Genomic DNA, 13,930 nt, shown 5'->3' with positions numbered 1-13,930 from the left:
CTGCGCCCCAGAGGATCATCCAAACCCTCCTGCAGCTCTGGCAGCCTTGGGGCTGTGCCCACTGCCCTGGGGAGCCTGTTCAGTGCCAACCACCCTCTGGGGGAAGAACCTTTCCCTGAGATCCACCCTGAGCCTGCCCTGACACAGCTCCAGCCATTCCCTGGGGGCTGTCCCTGCTCCCCCCAGAGCAGAGCTCAGTCCTGCCCCTCCTCTGCCCCTGCCCAGGCAGTTGGAACTGCAGGGAGGTCTCTGTGAGCCTTTCCCAATCCTCTGGCAAGGGGGATGCTCCCTGGTCTTTCCAGACAAGCACAATCACTGTGGCTCAGCGCTCATCAACTCCCCCCCAATGACCTGTGGTAGCATTTGAGCCCCAGGAAACAAAAAGAACTCGAGAGCCCCTTACCCAGACACTCGTTGGCCTCGCGGGCGCTGGCGCGCTGCCAGGGCCGGTCGTAGTGGAAGGGCTTGCAGCGGTCGCACTCGGGGCCCTCCGTGTTGTGCTTGCAGTCGCACACCAGCTTCTGCTCCTTGTCCTTCACGCAGCGTGCCGCGTGCCCGTTGCACTTGCAGCGCCCGCCCACCTGCAGCTCCCCCACCGCGTAGTAGTAGGGGGTCGAGCCGGTGCCCCCGCCCTCCTCCTCGCCAGCGTCCCGGCCACCCAGGTCGCGGAAGAGGTGCGGGCGGCTGAAGACCACGCGGATGTCGGTGGCCGTCACCCAGTCCTGGAGCACCGGGCTGCTGTCGAAGTCCTGGGCCGAGGGTCGCCCGTCGAGGGTGCTGAAGGCGATGAGCCCGCCGGTGAGCGGGTACAGGTCGGTGAGGCCGTCAGTGCACAGGGCCTCCTGCTCGTTCTGCTTGGTGACCGTGGCTTTGCTGGGCTTGCCGTAGATCTTGCGGCACTGGGAGGAGTAGTACTGGTACGGCACCCAGGTCTTGCCGTAGTCCATGGACTTGAGGATGGCGGTGGACTCAGGCCGAGGCGAGCAGAACTGGAGGCTGACGTAGACCACCTCGAACTTCTTGCCGAGGGAGAGGGTGAGGGTGACGTTCTGGGGAGAGTGGTGGAGGGTCTCTGAGCGCCAACACGTCATGTTGGAGGCGGTGTTGAGGTCGGTCAGGTAGGCGGGCGGGTGGGCTCGGCGGGGGTCCGAGGCGTTGCAGTGCCGTGTCGGGGGCTTCCCGCACGTGCTGGAGGCTTGGACCTCCTTCCCGAAGGCAGCGTTGACGAATTCAGGGATGCAGCGGCGAGGAGCACCGCTCTCATCGTAGCAAGGGTCAGGGGGGGTCTGCTGGGCCACAAAGGGGTTCACTGTCTGGGAGAGGCCCAGCATGGTGGTGGTGAGGAGAAGGCGCAGCAGCTGCAGGATCTCCATCCTCCTGGGGTGGGGTAAGTGGCCCCTCCCTGAAGGAAGAGAAACAAGAGTGAATAGCACTGGCAGTGTCAGGATCCCATGTTGGGGGATTGGTAAGGGATGGGAAACACCCCCATGTCTGTTCCTTCACCTGTGCTCACCTTCCCACTCCACATCCACTGATACAGCATGCTGGGAGTGGGGCAGGGAGGCGATCCCTTTGTGCTGCCTTATCCACACCAATCCCTCACTGCTCATCAGCAGGGGTGCAATACCCCAGGAAATGGCAAAAGGAGCTGAGCTTTCGATGGAGGAGGTTGAAATCAGGGTACAGCCCTTCTCTGTCCTCCTACAAACTGTCCTGGGGTGACAGGAATGTTCCTGCCTGCCAGCAGGCCTGGTTGTCACACACAGTTTCAGAGATCCCTTCACTGTATAGCTGACAAGGGCTGGTAAGAGCTGAGGAGACCTTCCAGCTGCAACAGAAGCTGCAAACTCCAAGTTATCCAACTGCAGCACAAAACAGCTCCTGACAGTGCAGGAGAAAGGAACAGCAGTAAAAACCTTGCAGGCACATTTTGCAGCAGGCAGGAGGAGCTCATTGGGATGAAGCTCTGGAGCTTCTGGGCACAGCACCACTTTCCTGGCAAGCCATGGCACAGTGGCTTCTCCAAGCCAGGGGCTGGATCTCCTCCAAATTCCTCTGCCACACTACCTGTGTAATCCCAGGGGCAAAAGGAGGCTATTCTGGCCTCACCCCTAAGAAATCCAGGTCTGGGTCTGGTCTGTCAGTTGATGGAGGAAAAGGCCAGGACCAAACTCAGGGCCTGGCTGGGCTCCTCTCCCAGCAGCTGCAGCACAGGACCAGGGAGCTGAGTGGCTCCCAGGGGATGTGGCCCATCTCCTGTGTCACTGGCTCGAAGAGTGGAAGAGGGATGGGAGGTCACATTCCCTCCTGCCAGCTCTGGCTGCAGCAGGAACATCCCACACAATGCAGATGGGCCACATCCCATTGTGTGAGTGGCCACAGCTCATGCAATCACCAGAGAATGGCCCTGAGTGCTGCAGCTGGTGGCAGACACCTGAGCTGCCCAGATGGGGGGGTGGCATCGGCCCTATCATCCTACAGGGTTGTGCTGAGCCAAAGCCAAGTTCTTCAGCCTCTACCAGCCCATGCCATAGTCAGGCAGGAGGAGGGGATCCCCTCGTTGTCCCCTCTTCCACTAATAAATCCTTACAGGATGACTTATTGGGTTTTGTGTTTCACTTTGAGGAATGAAGCTCTGTGCCAGCAGCACAACCCAGCCCAGCATCTCCAGCTTTGCCCCCCACCTACAGCCCCAGGGCTGCTCCTGCCTGTCCAGCTGCCCACTCTGGCCAAAGGAGGCTGCAAGGGACAGCCCATTTCAAATGATTCAGGACCTTTTAGTTTGTTTGTTATTCCATTTTGCAAAGAAAAAGGATCTGTGCCTGTGGAAGAAAGCTGCCTCTCCAGGCTGCCAAACCACTAATGAGAGGAAGCTCCTTCCTGTGCAGCCACACTCAGCCCAGGAGCCAGGGCCTGCCAAGAGGGCAATAGGGACAGGGGTCTCAGCTTCTCCTAGGACATCTACCCCAGGAAAAAACCTGCCTCTGCCACTTCCATGCCATTTCCTCACTGCTTAATCCTCTATTGATGGAAAAGTTGTTGCTCACTGGTAAATAACTGGCAGCTCCCTTGGTGGTCCCTGCGTCCCCCCAGCAGCACATCCCCGGCACTGCTGCAGAGCCTTTTGGGGGCATGTCAGCCCATGGCTTAGCGACTTGACAGCCAGCAAGCAAAGGATGTTGTCCCTGGAGCACTGAGAACCTCCTTGAGGAGTGTGGCTGTAGGACTGGAGGCTGCAGGGACACAGCAGAGGAGGCATCGTGCCACAAGCACCAGGTAGCGAGGAGCATCCCCTGGTGCAGGCAGCCCACAGGGACCCTCAGCCCCACTACAGGCAGCTGTCTCCTGGGCAGATGAAGCCATGGTTGCTTCCAGCTCCCTGGTATCTGCCTGACCAGGCTGCAGCTGGTTAATTCCCCAGTGCAATCCAAACTGGACTAGTGGGCAGTGAGCCAGAGCCCCCTGCCAGCCCATTGGGAGAGCCCTGCTCCTGTACTCACACCCAGCAAAGGGGGCTGCAGAGTGCTGATGGACCCCCTCAGTGCCTAGCAAGACCTGGCTGTGCACATTCCTGCAGAGGTCAGCACAGCACCTTCAGCTCTGTGATGCTGCCAGTCCCTCCCCCATCATCCCCATCCCACAGCACACCCCACAGAGGGGACCCAGTCAGGTGCTGCTGCCACCGCCTCCCATCCCACCAGCCCTAGGGCAGCATGTAGTGTGAGACAACCCTACAGGAAAGTATCTGCACCAGGAAGAGAGAGGTGAAACCTCCAGAGATGCCTCAGCAACTGCATCCATCCACTTCAGGGGTCTCGGGGTGTACAGAACAAGGCACCTACTAAACCCTGCCAAGGAGGAGTCTCCTCCACCCTTCACCTCTCTGCTATGTGGCAGCAAGGTGACGGGGTAGGGACATGCTCAAGCAGACCAGCTGTAAAGGCCTTCTGATTCCCTGTCTGGTAAGACACAAAGGTGTGGGGAAACTCCTGCCCAGGGGAAAGTGACAGCAGCAGCACCTTTGGCAGCCAGGGGAGAGCCCAGAGGTGAAGCCACTACCAGCACTGGGGCAGCAGGTCTAGGGCCCAGAACGGGGTTACCCCTGTTTTGGGGTTGTGTGGGGGGCACAAGCATCTGCTGCCCATCCTCCCTGCCCCCATGGGAAGCTCTGTCCCTCCTGCCAGCCTTACCAAGTCCCTGTGATTCAGTGCCAAACTTCTGGGGGCTCTGCTGCCGGGGAGCAGCCCTCGGGGAGCCAAGGCTCGCCCAGCAGTGCATCGGCGCTGCAGAGGCAGGGCATGAATGGAAATCATTATCATCCCCGGGACCACACACAGGCACGCACGCTCCGCGCTCAGCTCACCCCATTATCCCGCTGAAAGAGAGCCGGGGCCGGTGGTCTCCGTGGGCCTCACCTCCGTATCAGAGAGGAGGGCAAGCTGCAATCTGCTCCCTTTTATGCATATTCAGCGTGACCCCGGGACTGCCGGCAAGCTGCCAGAGAGGCCTGGGAGTGGGTATTTCTCTCCCCAGTCTCCGTGTGCCCCCTTTTCCACTTCAGATCAAATGGAGATGCTGCTGACTAAGCAGAGAGAAATGGAATGACCCCTCGGCGCCGAATCCAGCCCAGCACACGCCTGGATCTGGCACGAGGAGAGACACAAGCGATGGAACGCCTTTTGCAGTGACAGCACCTCGAAGGTGTCTCAAGCGAGGCTCTCGGGTGGCTCTCGGCTCGCTGCCACCAGCAGCGCCCGCGGGCCGGGGCTCACCCTTCCCGAGGAAGCGGCCGCCCTCCCAGCTCCTCCCCAGAAGCATTTTTGAGGTGGGCGATTTCTTCACTCCTCCGCTCGGGGAATGCTAACAGCCGTGCGGCTTGGAAGGAAGTCACGCCGCCGGGGTGCTTCAGAAGTGCTTTAAAAAAATTAACTACCACATCCACCGCCTCCACACCCCTTCTCCCTACAGCCACACGCTTCCCAGAGCGACCAGCAGCGTTTCCCTGCCTTGTGGGAGACTAGTCAGGGGGATGCTCCAGCCCACTGTGGGTTCCTTTCCCATCGTCTTTCCGGGAGGCAGGGCTGCCGAGGGTGATGCCGGGCACAGATCCACGCCTGGAGCGCCAGGGCTCTTGATGCTGAGCCACGGGGCGGGTGCTTGGTCCCCAAAATAGAGTGCACGAGGCAAGTGCAGCAGGTGAGGCGGGGCAAGGAGAGCAAAGTTCTCACAACAGGGATGCTAGAGCCTATGGCAGGCCCAGGGTCACCACCCAGCAGACCAGGGGCCATGGCAGCTTTGCCGAGGTAATTACAGGATTAAGAGAAACAACACGAGGCACAGAGGGAAGGGGATTATTTGCCAGATTTGATCCCAGGACCTTTGCTGCACCGGAGCAGCCTTCTCTACTTAAAGAGGAGGTGAAGGCGTGAGTGGTGTTCTGCTCTCAGAAAAATGTGGGGTTAAAGGCAGGCAGTGGCTAAAGCTGAGCAGCCAGCACTGCCTGGGAGGGGAGGGGGAATGCCCCAAGGGATGACAGGGGAATGGTGCTTCCTTCCTGCTAGGGACCTGCACTGCTGCCCCCCTGGTTCTCACCAATACTGCTGACACGGTCCAGCTGGATGGGTTTCTGCTCTGGGCCAGGGCAGTGCATGGGGTACTTGCACCACCTGAGGAAAGCATTTAGCCTTACTTGCAACTGGCTCAGACGGGAATGACTGGTCCCCACAAGGTGCTGCATCACCCTGTGCACAGGGGTAAGGTCCTGGGTGCCAGCGTGGGGCAGGGACAGAGCCACAGACCCACATGGGGCAGGAACATGCTCTTCATTGCACAGCAGAGCTGTGGAGCAGCTGGCAGAGATTCCTGGGCGAGGACCAAAGGACCTGACTACTCAAGGGAGTCCAACAACTAGATCCAAAGTGCTTGTATCCTCTCGGAGATGTGGCATACCCAGTAAAGCCACCAGCACCTCAGGTGCCATCTGAGCAGGAGGGCACTGTGGGGATGGGGCGGGACCCAAAGGAATGATGTGCTCAGAGAAGCTGTAACCAGGCACAAATGACCAGAGCATGTCCCTTAACCAGGATGTATCTGCTACTGCACTGCGCTTTTCCACCTCATCATGGCCCCTTCCTAATGAGGGCACCTGCACTCCCTTGTCACACATGCTGTGGGAGTGACCCCCTGCAGATCTGCCCCAGACCATGAACAAAACTCATCTTGGGGGGCTGGTGGGGTCCCTGGGTACCCAGGCCCCTCATCCACCATGCCAGTGCCAGCTGGGGGAAGTTTCATTCCCTCACCCAACCAGCAGAATGTATCAGGACCAAACTGTGCTTCAGCCACAGAAAAATCATTCCATGTGTCTCTGGGACATAAAAACACAACTGGGAAACATTTAAAGTGAAAGGAAAAACCCTGTGCAGCCAAGGTGCTGGTCCAGGCTCGGCTTTCCGGAGGCAGGGAGAGGCAGGAGGGATACAGTGCAGCTGGTAGCGCTAATCGCCTTCCCAGCCGCTAATGGAGCAACCAGTGCCCACTTGGGACATGGCTAATGGCACTGAGGAGATGCTTTCCTTTACAGGCTCCCTCCTCTCTGCTGATATTTAAGCATCAGAAGCTCCTGAGCACTCTCGGACCCACATCCGCGGAGTTGGCCGCTTTGCGCAGCCCCTCGGGCTTTCAGCCCCCCCGAAGGCACCGCTCACAGGGGCAATTACACGGCAGCATCTTCCTGCAGCAGGCACCGAGGGTGAGAGATCCTGCAGGTCGGAGCCAGAATGACACAAGCCATACGATCCCCCGGCGGTGCCAGGAGACGCGTACAAATTACACTGCAGGAAAGGATGGGCCAGATTCTGACCTCAGCCCTTTGGCATCAGCCCGAAGTAACTCCATTCACATCGGGCCAAACCAAGACGTAAGCGACTCCATTCAAATTTACGCTGGCATACCTGTGGTCAGGATCTGGCCTGGCTTGAATTAGCTGCAGCCTGATGTTACAAAAGGCAGAAACGGAGCCCAGATTTCCAAGGTTATTGAAAACAACTAAAAAATAAAAGAAAAAAAGAGAATTCCACCATGAAGCAAACAGTCCCCAGGCTGCACAGCCATGTGCACGGAGCTGTCAAAGGTGGGATGCTTGGACACATCCCTGCTCATCAGTTTTGGTAACTCATAAGCCCGACTGACCACAGGAAGGAGGGACCAGCACCTCTGCTCACCACTGGCCCTAGGTAGAGGTGGCCCTGCTGCCAGGAGGGGAGACTTCAGCAGGGTATCACCCCTATGATGCAGAGCTGAAACCATTTTGCTGCAACACTCTTGCACCCTCCAGCCGGTGCAAGCTGGAAATCTCCTCCTCATGCTTCCAATGCAACAGCAGCTCAAGGAGGCATCTGGAGCCCCTGATCTTGCAGGAGCAGCAAGCATTGCTTGGATGCATTTGGACTTGATAATCCTTGTGGATCCCTTCCAACTCAGGGTATTCTATGATTCTGTTCTCCTCTATTTATTGACCTCTACTACAGCTTGACCAGTTGTTTCACCCAACTCTAATCGCAGCCCAGCTCCCTGAACCTCTTCACACAGTCCTGCCACAGTGCTTGGCTCTGTCGAGTGTTCCCAGCAGCATCCTTCAAGGTGCAGAGGATTTTCCTCCCACTGCTTCTAGCGGATGCATGGAACTCATGCGGTCCCGGTCTAGAAGTCCTCATTGCTTCAACCCCTTTCCACTCCATATGGGAATAAAGTGATCTGGTTTCCATAACGTCCCTCATTGCCTTTTCACAACATGCCGGGCACAGATGTTGAAAATAGTCTGGATGAATATTTAAAATGGTATTCAGAGATGACAACATTTGGCCGGCTTTGAAAGATCTCTCACATCGGGCAGAGGATGGCTCACGACAACGGGCCGGAAACACGCTGCACTTTGACATCTCTTTTTTTTTTTACCCCTTCTCTGGCTATTGGTATGATATTTCATGCCCCTGGTGTCCCACAGCCTGTTATTGCTTGAGTGCCAGCCAAGCCTGCAGCATTTGGAAGAAGCTGTCACGTACGTTTTTAAACATCACGGGGCAAAGCGGAATATGGAAAATCTGTCGCGTTTCCATACCGAGCACGAGTGGCCTGCGCAGGCTCAGGGAGGGGCTCGAAGGGGCACAAAATAATTGCTTCCTTATGGAGCAGGGCCTGACTAACAGGGTGGGGGAACAGGAGGCAGAGGTGCTGCGGACACCCTTGGCACGGCAGGCTGCTTCCCCGCTGAAGACATCTCAGTATGTGCCCCAAGGTCTGCACCGATGCTCACCTCCTTCTTCAGGGCTGGGAAACTCCTCTTGGAGCCACACCTCTGCCAGCCAAGATGGGAGCTCTGTCCTGGCCAACCCAGGCTGAAGGCATCATGTTCTGGTGCTCAGGGAGCAGTGGAAATGCTCCTCAACCTCAACGCATCGCAGCTTGCATTTCTGGTGAGCTCCTCGTGCTCAGCTGCATCCACAGGCCTGGCTTTTCTTTTCCACAGGCTGCAGACACACCTCAGCTCTTTCCCAGCCTGGCATTACACCTGCTCTCTTCTCTGCAGGGACCCACCTTGCCCTCCTCCTTCCACACACAAGTGGAGGAGGAAGGGGTGCTGGGACACCCCACCCTTCTCTTGGACTGCTGGCCCTCTTGTCCCCTCACCAGCCTGCTCCCACCAGGTGAGTAGAGCAGCACAGCAGCTCCCTCTGTTTTGTAAATGGGATACTGCAGAAAGAGAGGAAAAAAAGTTGTCCTCCATCCACCCAAACACCTTGGAGGGTGTTTTCAGACCACAGCTGAAGCCACATCCCTCTGCAGCGGTTACAAAGAGCTCCAGCCTCTCCCGGCTCAGAGACAAGCAACAGCAAACTTGGCCAGGGGAGAAGGACCTGCGGCATTTCCAGCCATGCGGGGTTTGCACATCCTGGATCATCTCATCATCCTGTATCATCTCAGCCCAGCTACAGGTCCGACACAAACAGAGGTGGGGATGTTCAGCCTGGCTCACAACCCATACGCTCATGGGGTGAGGTCCCTGAGAGAGGAGCATCCATGCCTAAGAGCTGCCCAGATGAGCAGAAAGCCAGCAGAACCACTGCAGTGCCAGAGGAGCTCCCGCTCCTGCCCACGAGGCCTTCCTCACCCACCATGCTCGGTGAGGCAGCAGACTGCCAAGCACCACGTCCCCCATCACACCAGTTATTCCTTATCCCAAGAAAGGTATTTCCACCCACCCACTCTCCAGTGGGCCAGGGAAGCTGTGGGTGGGACGGCGTTTTGAGGAAATGAGGGTTCAGCCGCTCCAAGAGAGAAAAGCAAACGCAAACCCACCAAATGCAGCCCAGTTTCTCTTCTCCCCGTGCTGCCGCCCGCTCGCACGTGCCCTGGCAGGGCTGCTCTCCCCCCAGCTGTCACCCAGGACAGGGGCTGAGGCTGCCCAGGGGCTCACCCAGCTCAGCCCAGCACCACAGAGCAGCTGAGCCCATGGCGTGGGGGCTGTTTCCAGAGGGAACCCACCCTCTGAGCCACCACGGGGCCTCTCTGTGTGCCGGGAAGGGACCGGCGATAGCCCCAAGCCTGGGATGGTGGCAAGGCCGATGCCACCCGCCAAGGTGGCTTTGTGCCGGTGGAGCCCTCCCCGGCGGAGCAGGGCCTGCGGCGGGAGCTGCGGGCAGGGGAGCACGTGTGTGCCCCGTGGCCGCCCAGCCGGGGCTGGCACCGCAGGCACGGCCTGGCAGCGCTGCCCGCACCGCGCCCGCACCCGGCGGGGCCGGGGCCGCGACACCGCGGGGCTTCGGACAGCGCCGAGCACCCGCACGGCCCCCGCCAGCTCTGCGGGGCGGCCGCGGCGAGCCGGGCCGGGCCGAACCGGGCCAGAGCGCGGAGCGGCCGGAGTTGCCCGGGGCCGGGAGCGGGGCTCGGCGGCGGGCGGGCGGCCCCGCTGCGGGGAGGTCCCGTTCTCGGCGGCGAAAGGATGGAAAGGGAAATAAAGGGAGGGTGAGTGCGGGGGGAGAGGGAGGAATAAAAGGCAACGAGGGAGGGAGCGGTGGGGAGGAGAGCGGGAGCTGGGAGCGCCGGCAAGTTGGGAGCGCAGCTTACCGCGGCCGGGCAGGTAGCGGGGCCGGTCCGGGCGGCAGGTCCGGGAGCGGCGGCGAGAGGAGCCGGGGCCGCGGCCGAGCGGGCGGCGGCAGCCCCTTCCCGGGGCTGAAGAAAGGAAAAAAAGTAAAGAAAAGGGAAAAAAATTGCGATAATAACAAAATTTCCAGGGAAGCGTGTGTGTGTGTGTGTGTGAGCAAAATAAGGCGAAATAGTGGAAAGCGGGAGCGCTGCTCCCGGCGGTGCGGGCGGGTCCCAGTGCCGTGCCCGCAGCCGGCCGCGCTCCCGCCCGCTCCGCCGTACCGCCAGCGGCTGCTTCGGCTGCGGGAGGGAGGGGGGGAGGCGGCAGGGGAGGGCGAAAAAGAGAGGAAAGGGGAAAAAAAAACAAAAAATAAAACCTTAAAAAAAAAGGGGGGAAAAAAAAGAAAAAAGAAAGAAAAGCAAGAATTGGAGAAACTGAGCCCCGACCGCCTCCTGGAAGCGGAGTAAAAAGGCTCCAATAAATCCCGGGTTGAAAAGAAGGAAAAAGTCACCTCCCCGAGGAAATCAGAAGCAGATTTCGAGCCATTTAATCACATGCAGGGAGGTGTGTGCGTGTGCGCCGCCCGCCGCCGCTGCCAGCCCTGCCTCCGCCCTCCGCCCCGCCGGCAGCCCAGCGGGCAGGGCCGGGCGGGGAGCGGGGAGCCCTCCCCGCGGGGGTCCCGGTGGCCGCCCCACCGCCGGGCAGCCCTCCCCGCCGGCCGCCGCCGCGGGGGTCCTGGTGGCCGCGGTCCCACCTGCCGCCCGGGCTGCCCCGCCGCACCCCGGGAGATCGCTGAGCTCGCCGCGGGTCCATCCCTGCGGTGTGCGGGGGGCTGTGGGGCGCAGCCCGCCACGCCGAGGGCTTCAGCGGTGCCGCCCGGAAAGCAGCCGGTTATCCTCCCTTGCCTTCCCAAAGCAAATGAGGGATTTACCAGGCGGGAGCAGCTCCTCTTATGGAGGAGGCTGGAGTCTCCGATCCATCCCGTGATGCGGGGGCTTTTCACGCGCTGCTGCACCAGGGCCGCCCTTGGTCTCTGAATTTTGGGCAGGAGGGGAGAGAAATGGGGCACTTCCGTGCCCAGCACAGCTGCCTCCGGGCTGCCCCAGGGGGTCTGCCCCGCCATCCCCAGGCCACCTGCGAGCGGGGCAGGAAAAAGGTGAAACTAATTTAATCAGTTTGTGTGAGGCGGTGGAGGAGAGCAGAAAACCCGGACCTGGATCCCCTCCTTCGCTGGGGTCGTGTTCACAGCCCTGCAGCCCCCACATGGGCCTCGGGAACATCCTCTCGTAGATACCGTGGCAGTGGATGTGAGGACTGAGGACAGCACCGGCGGTGGGGAGGAGGGCGATGTGCCAGCACAGTGTTCAGCCGTTACGTTCAAAGCCCCCACCCACCATCACGCTGCTCCCGGAGGACGCCCGGTTACCCACATCCTGTTGCTCCGGGGCAGCAGGTTGCAGGAGCAGCTCTCCCAGCCGGCTGGCAGATGCTCGCTGAAGGCGCAGACCCCAGCTGGCCGCGAGCCCCAGGGGAAATGCTGTTTGCTGCTCTCTGCCTTGTTGCACAAAACACATCTCCCCCCTCCTTCGGCAGCAGGCACACAGATAGACGAGGGCAAAGCCACCAGGTGACGACAGAACAGAGGAGGCTGGGTGTGAGCAGTGGAACCTCAAGGCTCTCCAAGCCCAACGCTACAGGTGTCTTGTAGCCCCCCCCCGGCTCTCTTGGGAACACTTGTGCATTTGGAGAGTCAGGTGGCCAGGCCAGAAGCCATAACAACAGCCCACGTGCAGATCCCAGAGGAGAAGCAAGTACAGGGCCAGTGTTCATTTTGTGTGGGATCAGATCAGAGCGTAGGGCAGAGAGGGGCCCGTGGCTGTCAGAACAGTGTAGGATTTAGTGCATGGGTCTGGGGACAGGCTGGGGTGACCAAGGCAACAGGGAGAAATGGAGTATGGCTCAAAGATCCTGAGGTGACACAAAGCAGGAATTGTCCAAGGGATGGACCTGAAGGCATTTTCCTCAACAGAAAGCACAAGGGAAACCATGAATATGAGCTGTGATACTGAGCCAGCCTGGCTGGGCTGCTCCAGGGTGGTGCTGAGCTGGGGGACTGAGTCACCACAACCTCAGTGCTGCTGTTTTTGTACCCGTTGTACCCCCTATTCCCCTATCCTGGGACCAAACATGATGCTGAGGTGCTGGCCACCATATGGAGAAATCCTAGGACTGCTGTCCACAGGCCTCCTGTCAGTGAAAGCCCAGCTGAGATGGGTACAAGCTGTTTCCTGAATCCCCATTTACACTGTTCCCTCTTTGCAGGATGGAGAGCCTGAGAGGAAGATGTGAATCTGGGTTTGGCAAACAGTGGGGTGCCGTGGACATCAGCAGGGATGGAGCACTCAGTGAGGTAGGAATCGGACTGTGAGACCCTGCTGGTGTCCCTCAGCATGCCAACATCACCATGAATAGGGCACCCAGTGCTCACTGCCTTCCTGGGCAGGGAGAAGAAGAGGGCAAACATGTTGTGTGGTTTGTCTCCCTGGTGTCTGCAGGAGCTCTACCCCTTACAAGCTCCTATTCTGCATCCATTGCTTCATGAAGGCACAGCATCTGGTGCCAGTCAGGCCTCTCAGTCAGCGAAGGATTGCCAAAAGGACACAAACACTCACAAGCTCTTGGAGCAAAAGCACCGGCACCAAGTCAGCTGGGGCAGACACAGAGCACAGAGTGGGTTGGAAGGATCTTTAAAGATCATCCAGTCCAACTGCACAGCAGAGATATCTTTCATTAGACTAAATTGCTCAGGTCCCCATTTAACCTGGCCTTGGACACTTCCAGGGATCCAGGGGCAGCCACAGCTTCTCTGGGCAACCTGTGCCAGGGCCTCCCCACCCTCACAGGGAAGAATTTCTCCCCAATTTCCCATCTAACCCTGCCCTCTGGCAGTGGGAAGCCATTCCCCCTTGTCCTGTTCCTCCATCCCTTGTCCCCAGTCCCTCTCCAGCTCTCCTGGAGCCCCTTTAGGCCCTGGCAGGGGCTCTCAGGTCTCCCTGGAGCCTTCTCTCCCCCAGGCTGACACCCCTCCTGGCCCCACTGCCCTCAGTACCTCGTCCCCCCAAACCCCCCCAGCACTCAGAGATGGCCCAGCCCTGCAGAGACTCCCTTGGTCATTGCTTTCTGCCCAGAGTGGCTCAGACCTCGCACCTGAGACCCCCAAGCCTCCGACCCCACCCGACCCCTCCTGATTCCCCTGAGCCCTCCAGGATCCCCAGCTCCCCCGGACCCACCTAAGCAGCCGAGCTCCCCCAGCTCCCCTCAATTCCCCCAAGCCCCTCAGGGACCCCCAGATCCTCAAGCTCCCCGAGTCCCCCAAACCCTCCTGGCTCCCCCAGCTTCCAAAGGCCCCGAACCCCCCAAGCTCCCTAGCTTCCCTGGCTCCCTCGGACCCCTGAGTCCCAAGTCCCTTTGGCTTCTCCGGGAACCCCCGGACCCCCGAGATCCCCTAGCCCCCTGGCTCCCCAAACGCCCTGAGTGCCCCCAGCTCCCTCTGGGACCCTCCATTCTCCCATACCCCCCGGCTCCCCCGAGCTCCCCGATACCCCGAGGATCCCCTAAGCCCTCCTCACTCCCCGATCCTCCCTCACCCCCCGATCACCCCTAGTGTCCCCGATCCCCCCCTCGCCCCTCCGGCTCCCCACGATTCCCCTGGGTCCCTCTGGCACCCTGGACCCCCGATGTCCCCGATCCCCCTTGTCCTCTTGGTCCCCCCTCGCCCCCCTGTAC

At 59.8% G+C, this 13,930-nt stretch overlaps 2 protein-coding genes across 2 annotated transcripts in view; both read right to left on the bottom strand.

Moving 5' to 3' along the window:
• NTN3 (netrin 3) overlaps positions 1-10,161 on the bottom strand; it is a 31,061-nt gene extending 20,900 nt beyond the window's left edge. The window contains exons 1-2 of the mRNA XM_027897707.1: positions 10,126-10,161; positions 404-1,402 (exon numbers count right to left, since the gene is read on the bottom strand). Of these exons, the coding sequence (XP_027753508.1) occupies positions 404-1,373 (970 nt within the window). The 5' untranslated portion in view covers positions 1,374-1,402; positions 10,126-10,161. The remainder of the gene's footprint in view (positions 1-403; positions 1,403-10,125) is intronic.
• The window catches only part of LOC114064539, a 25,380-nt gene continuing 21,571 nt past the window's right edge, over positions 10,122-13,930 (bottom strand). Inside the window, exons 3-5 of the mRNA XM_027897706.1 lie at positions 11,076-11,278; positions 10,385-10,443; positions 10,122-10,230 (exon numbers count right to left, since the gene is read on the bottom strand). Coding sequence (XP_027753507.1) covers positions 10,122-10,230; positions 10,385-10,443; positions 11,076-11,278 — 371 coding nt within the window. The remainder of the gene's footprint in view (positions 10,231-10,384; positions 10,444-11,075; positions 11,279-13,930) is intronic.

Source organism: Empidonax traillii, unplaced genomic scaffold (assembly GCF_003031625.1).
Source record: "Empidonax traillii isolate 1590-97213 ecotype Southwest subspecies unplaced genomic scaffold, ASM303162v1 scaffold555:size490716, whole genome shotgun sequence".
Lineage (NCBI taxonomy): Eukaryota > Metazoa > Chordata > Aves > Passeriformes > Tyrannidae > Empidonax > Empidonax traillii.
This window is presented reverse-complemented; position numbering and strand designations above follow the sequence as displayed.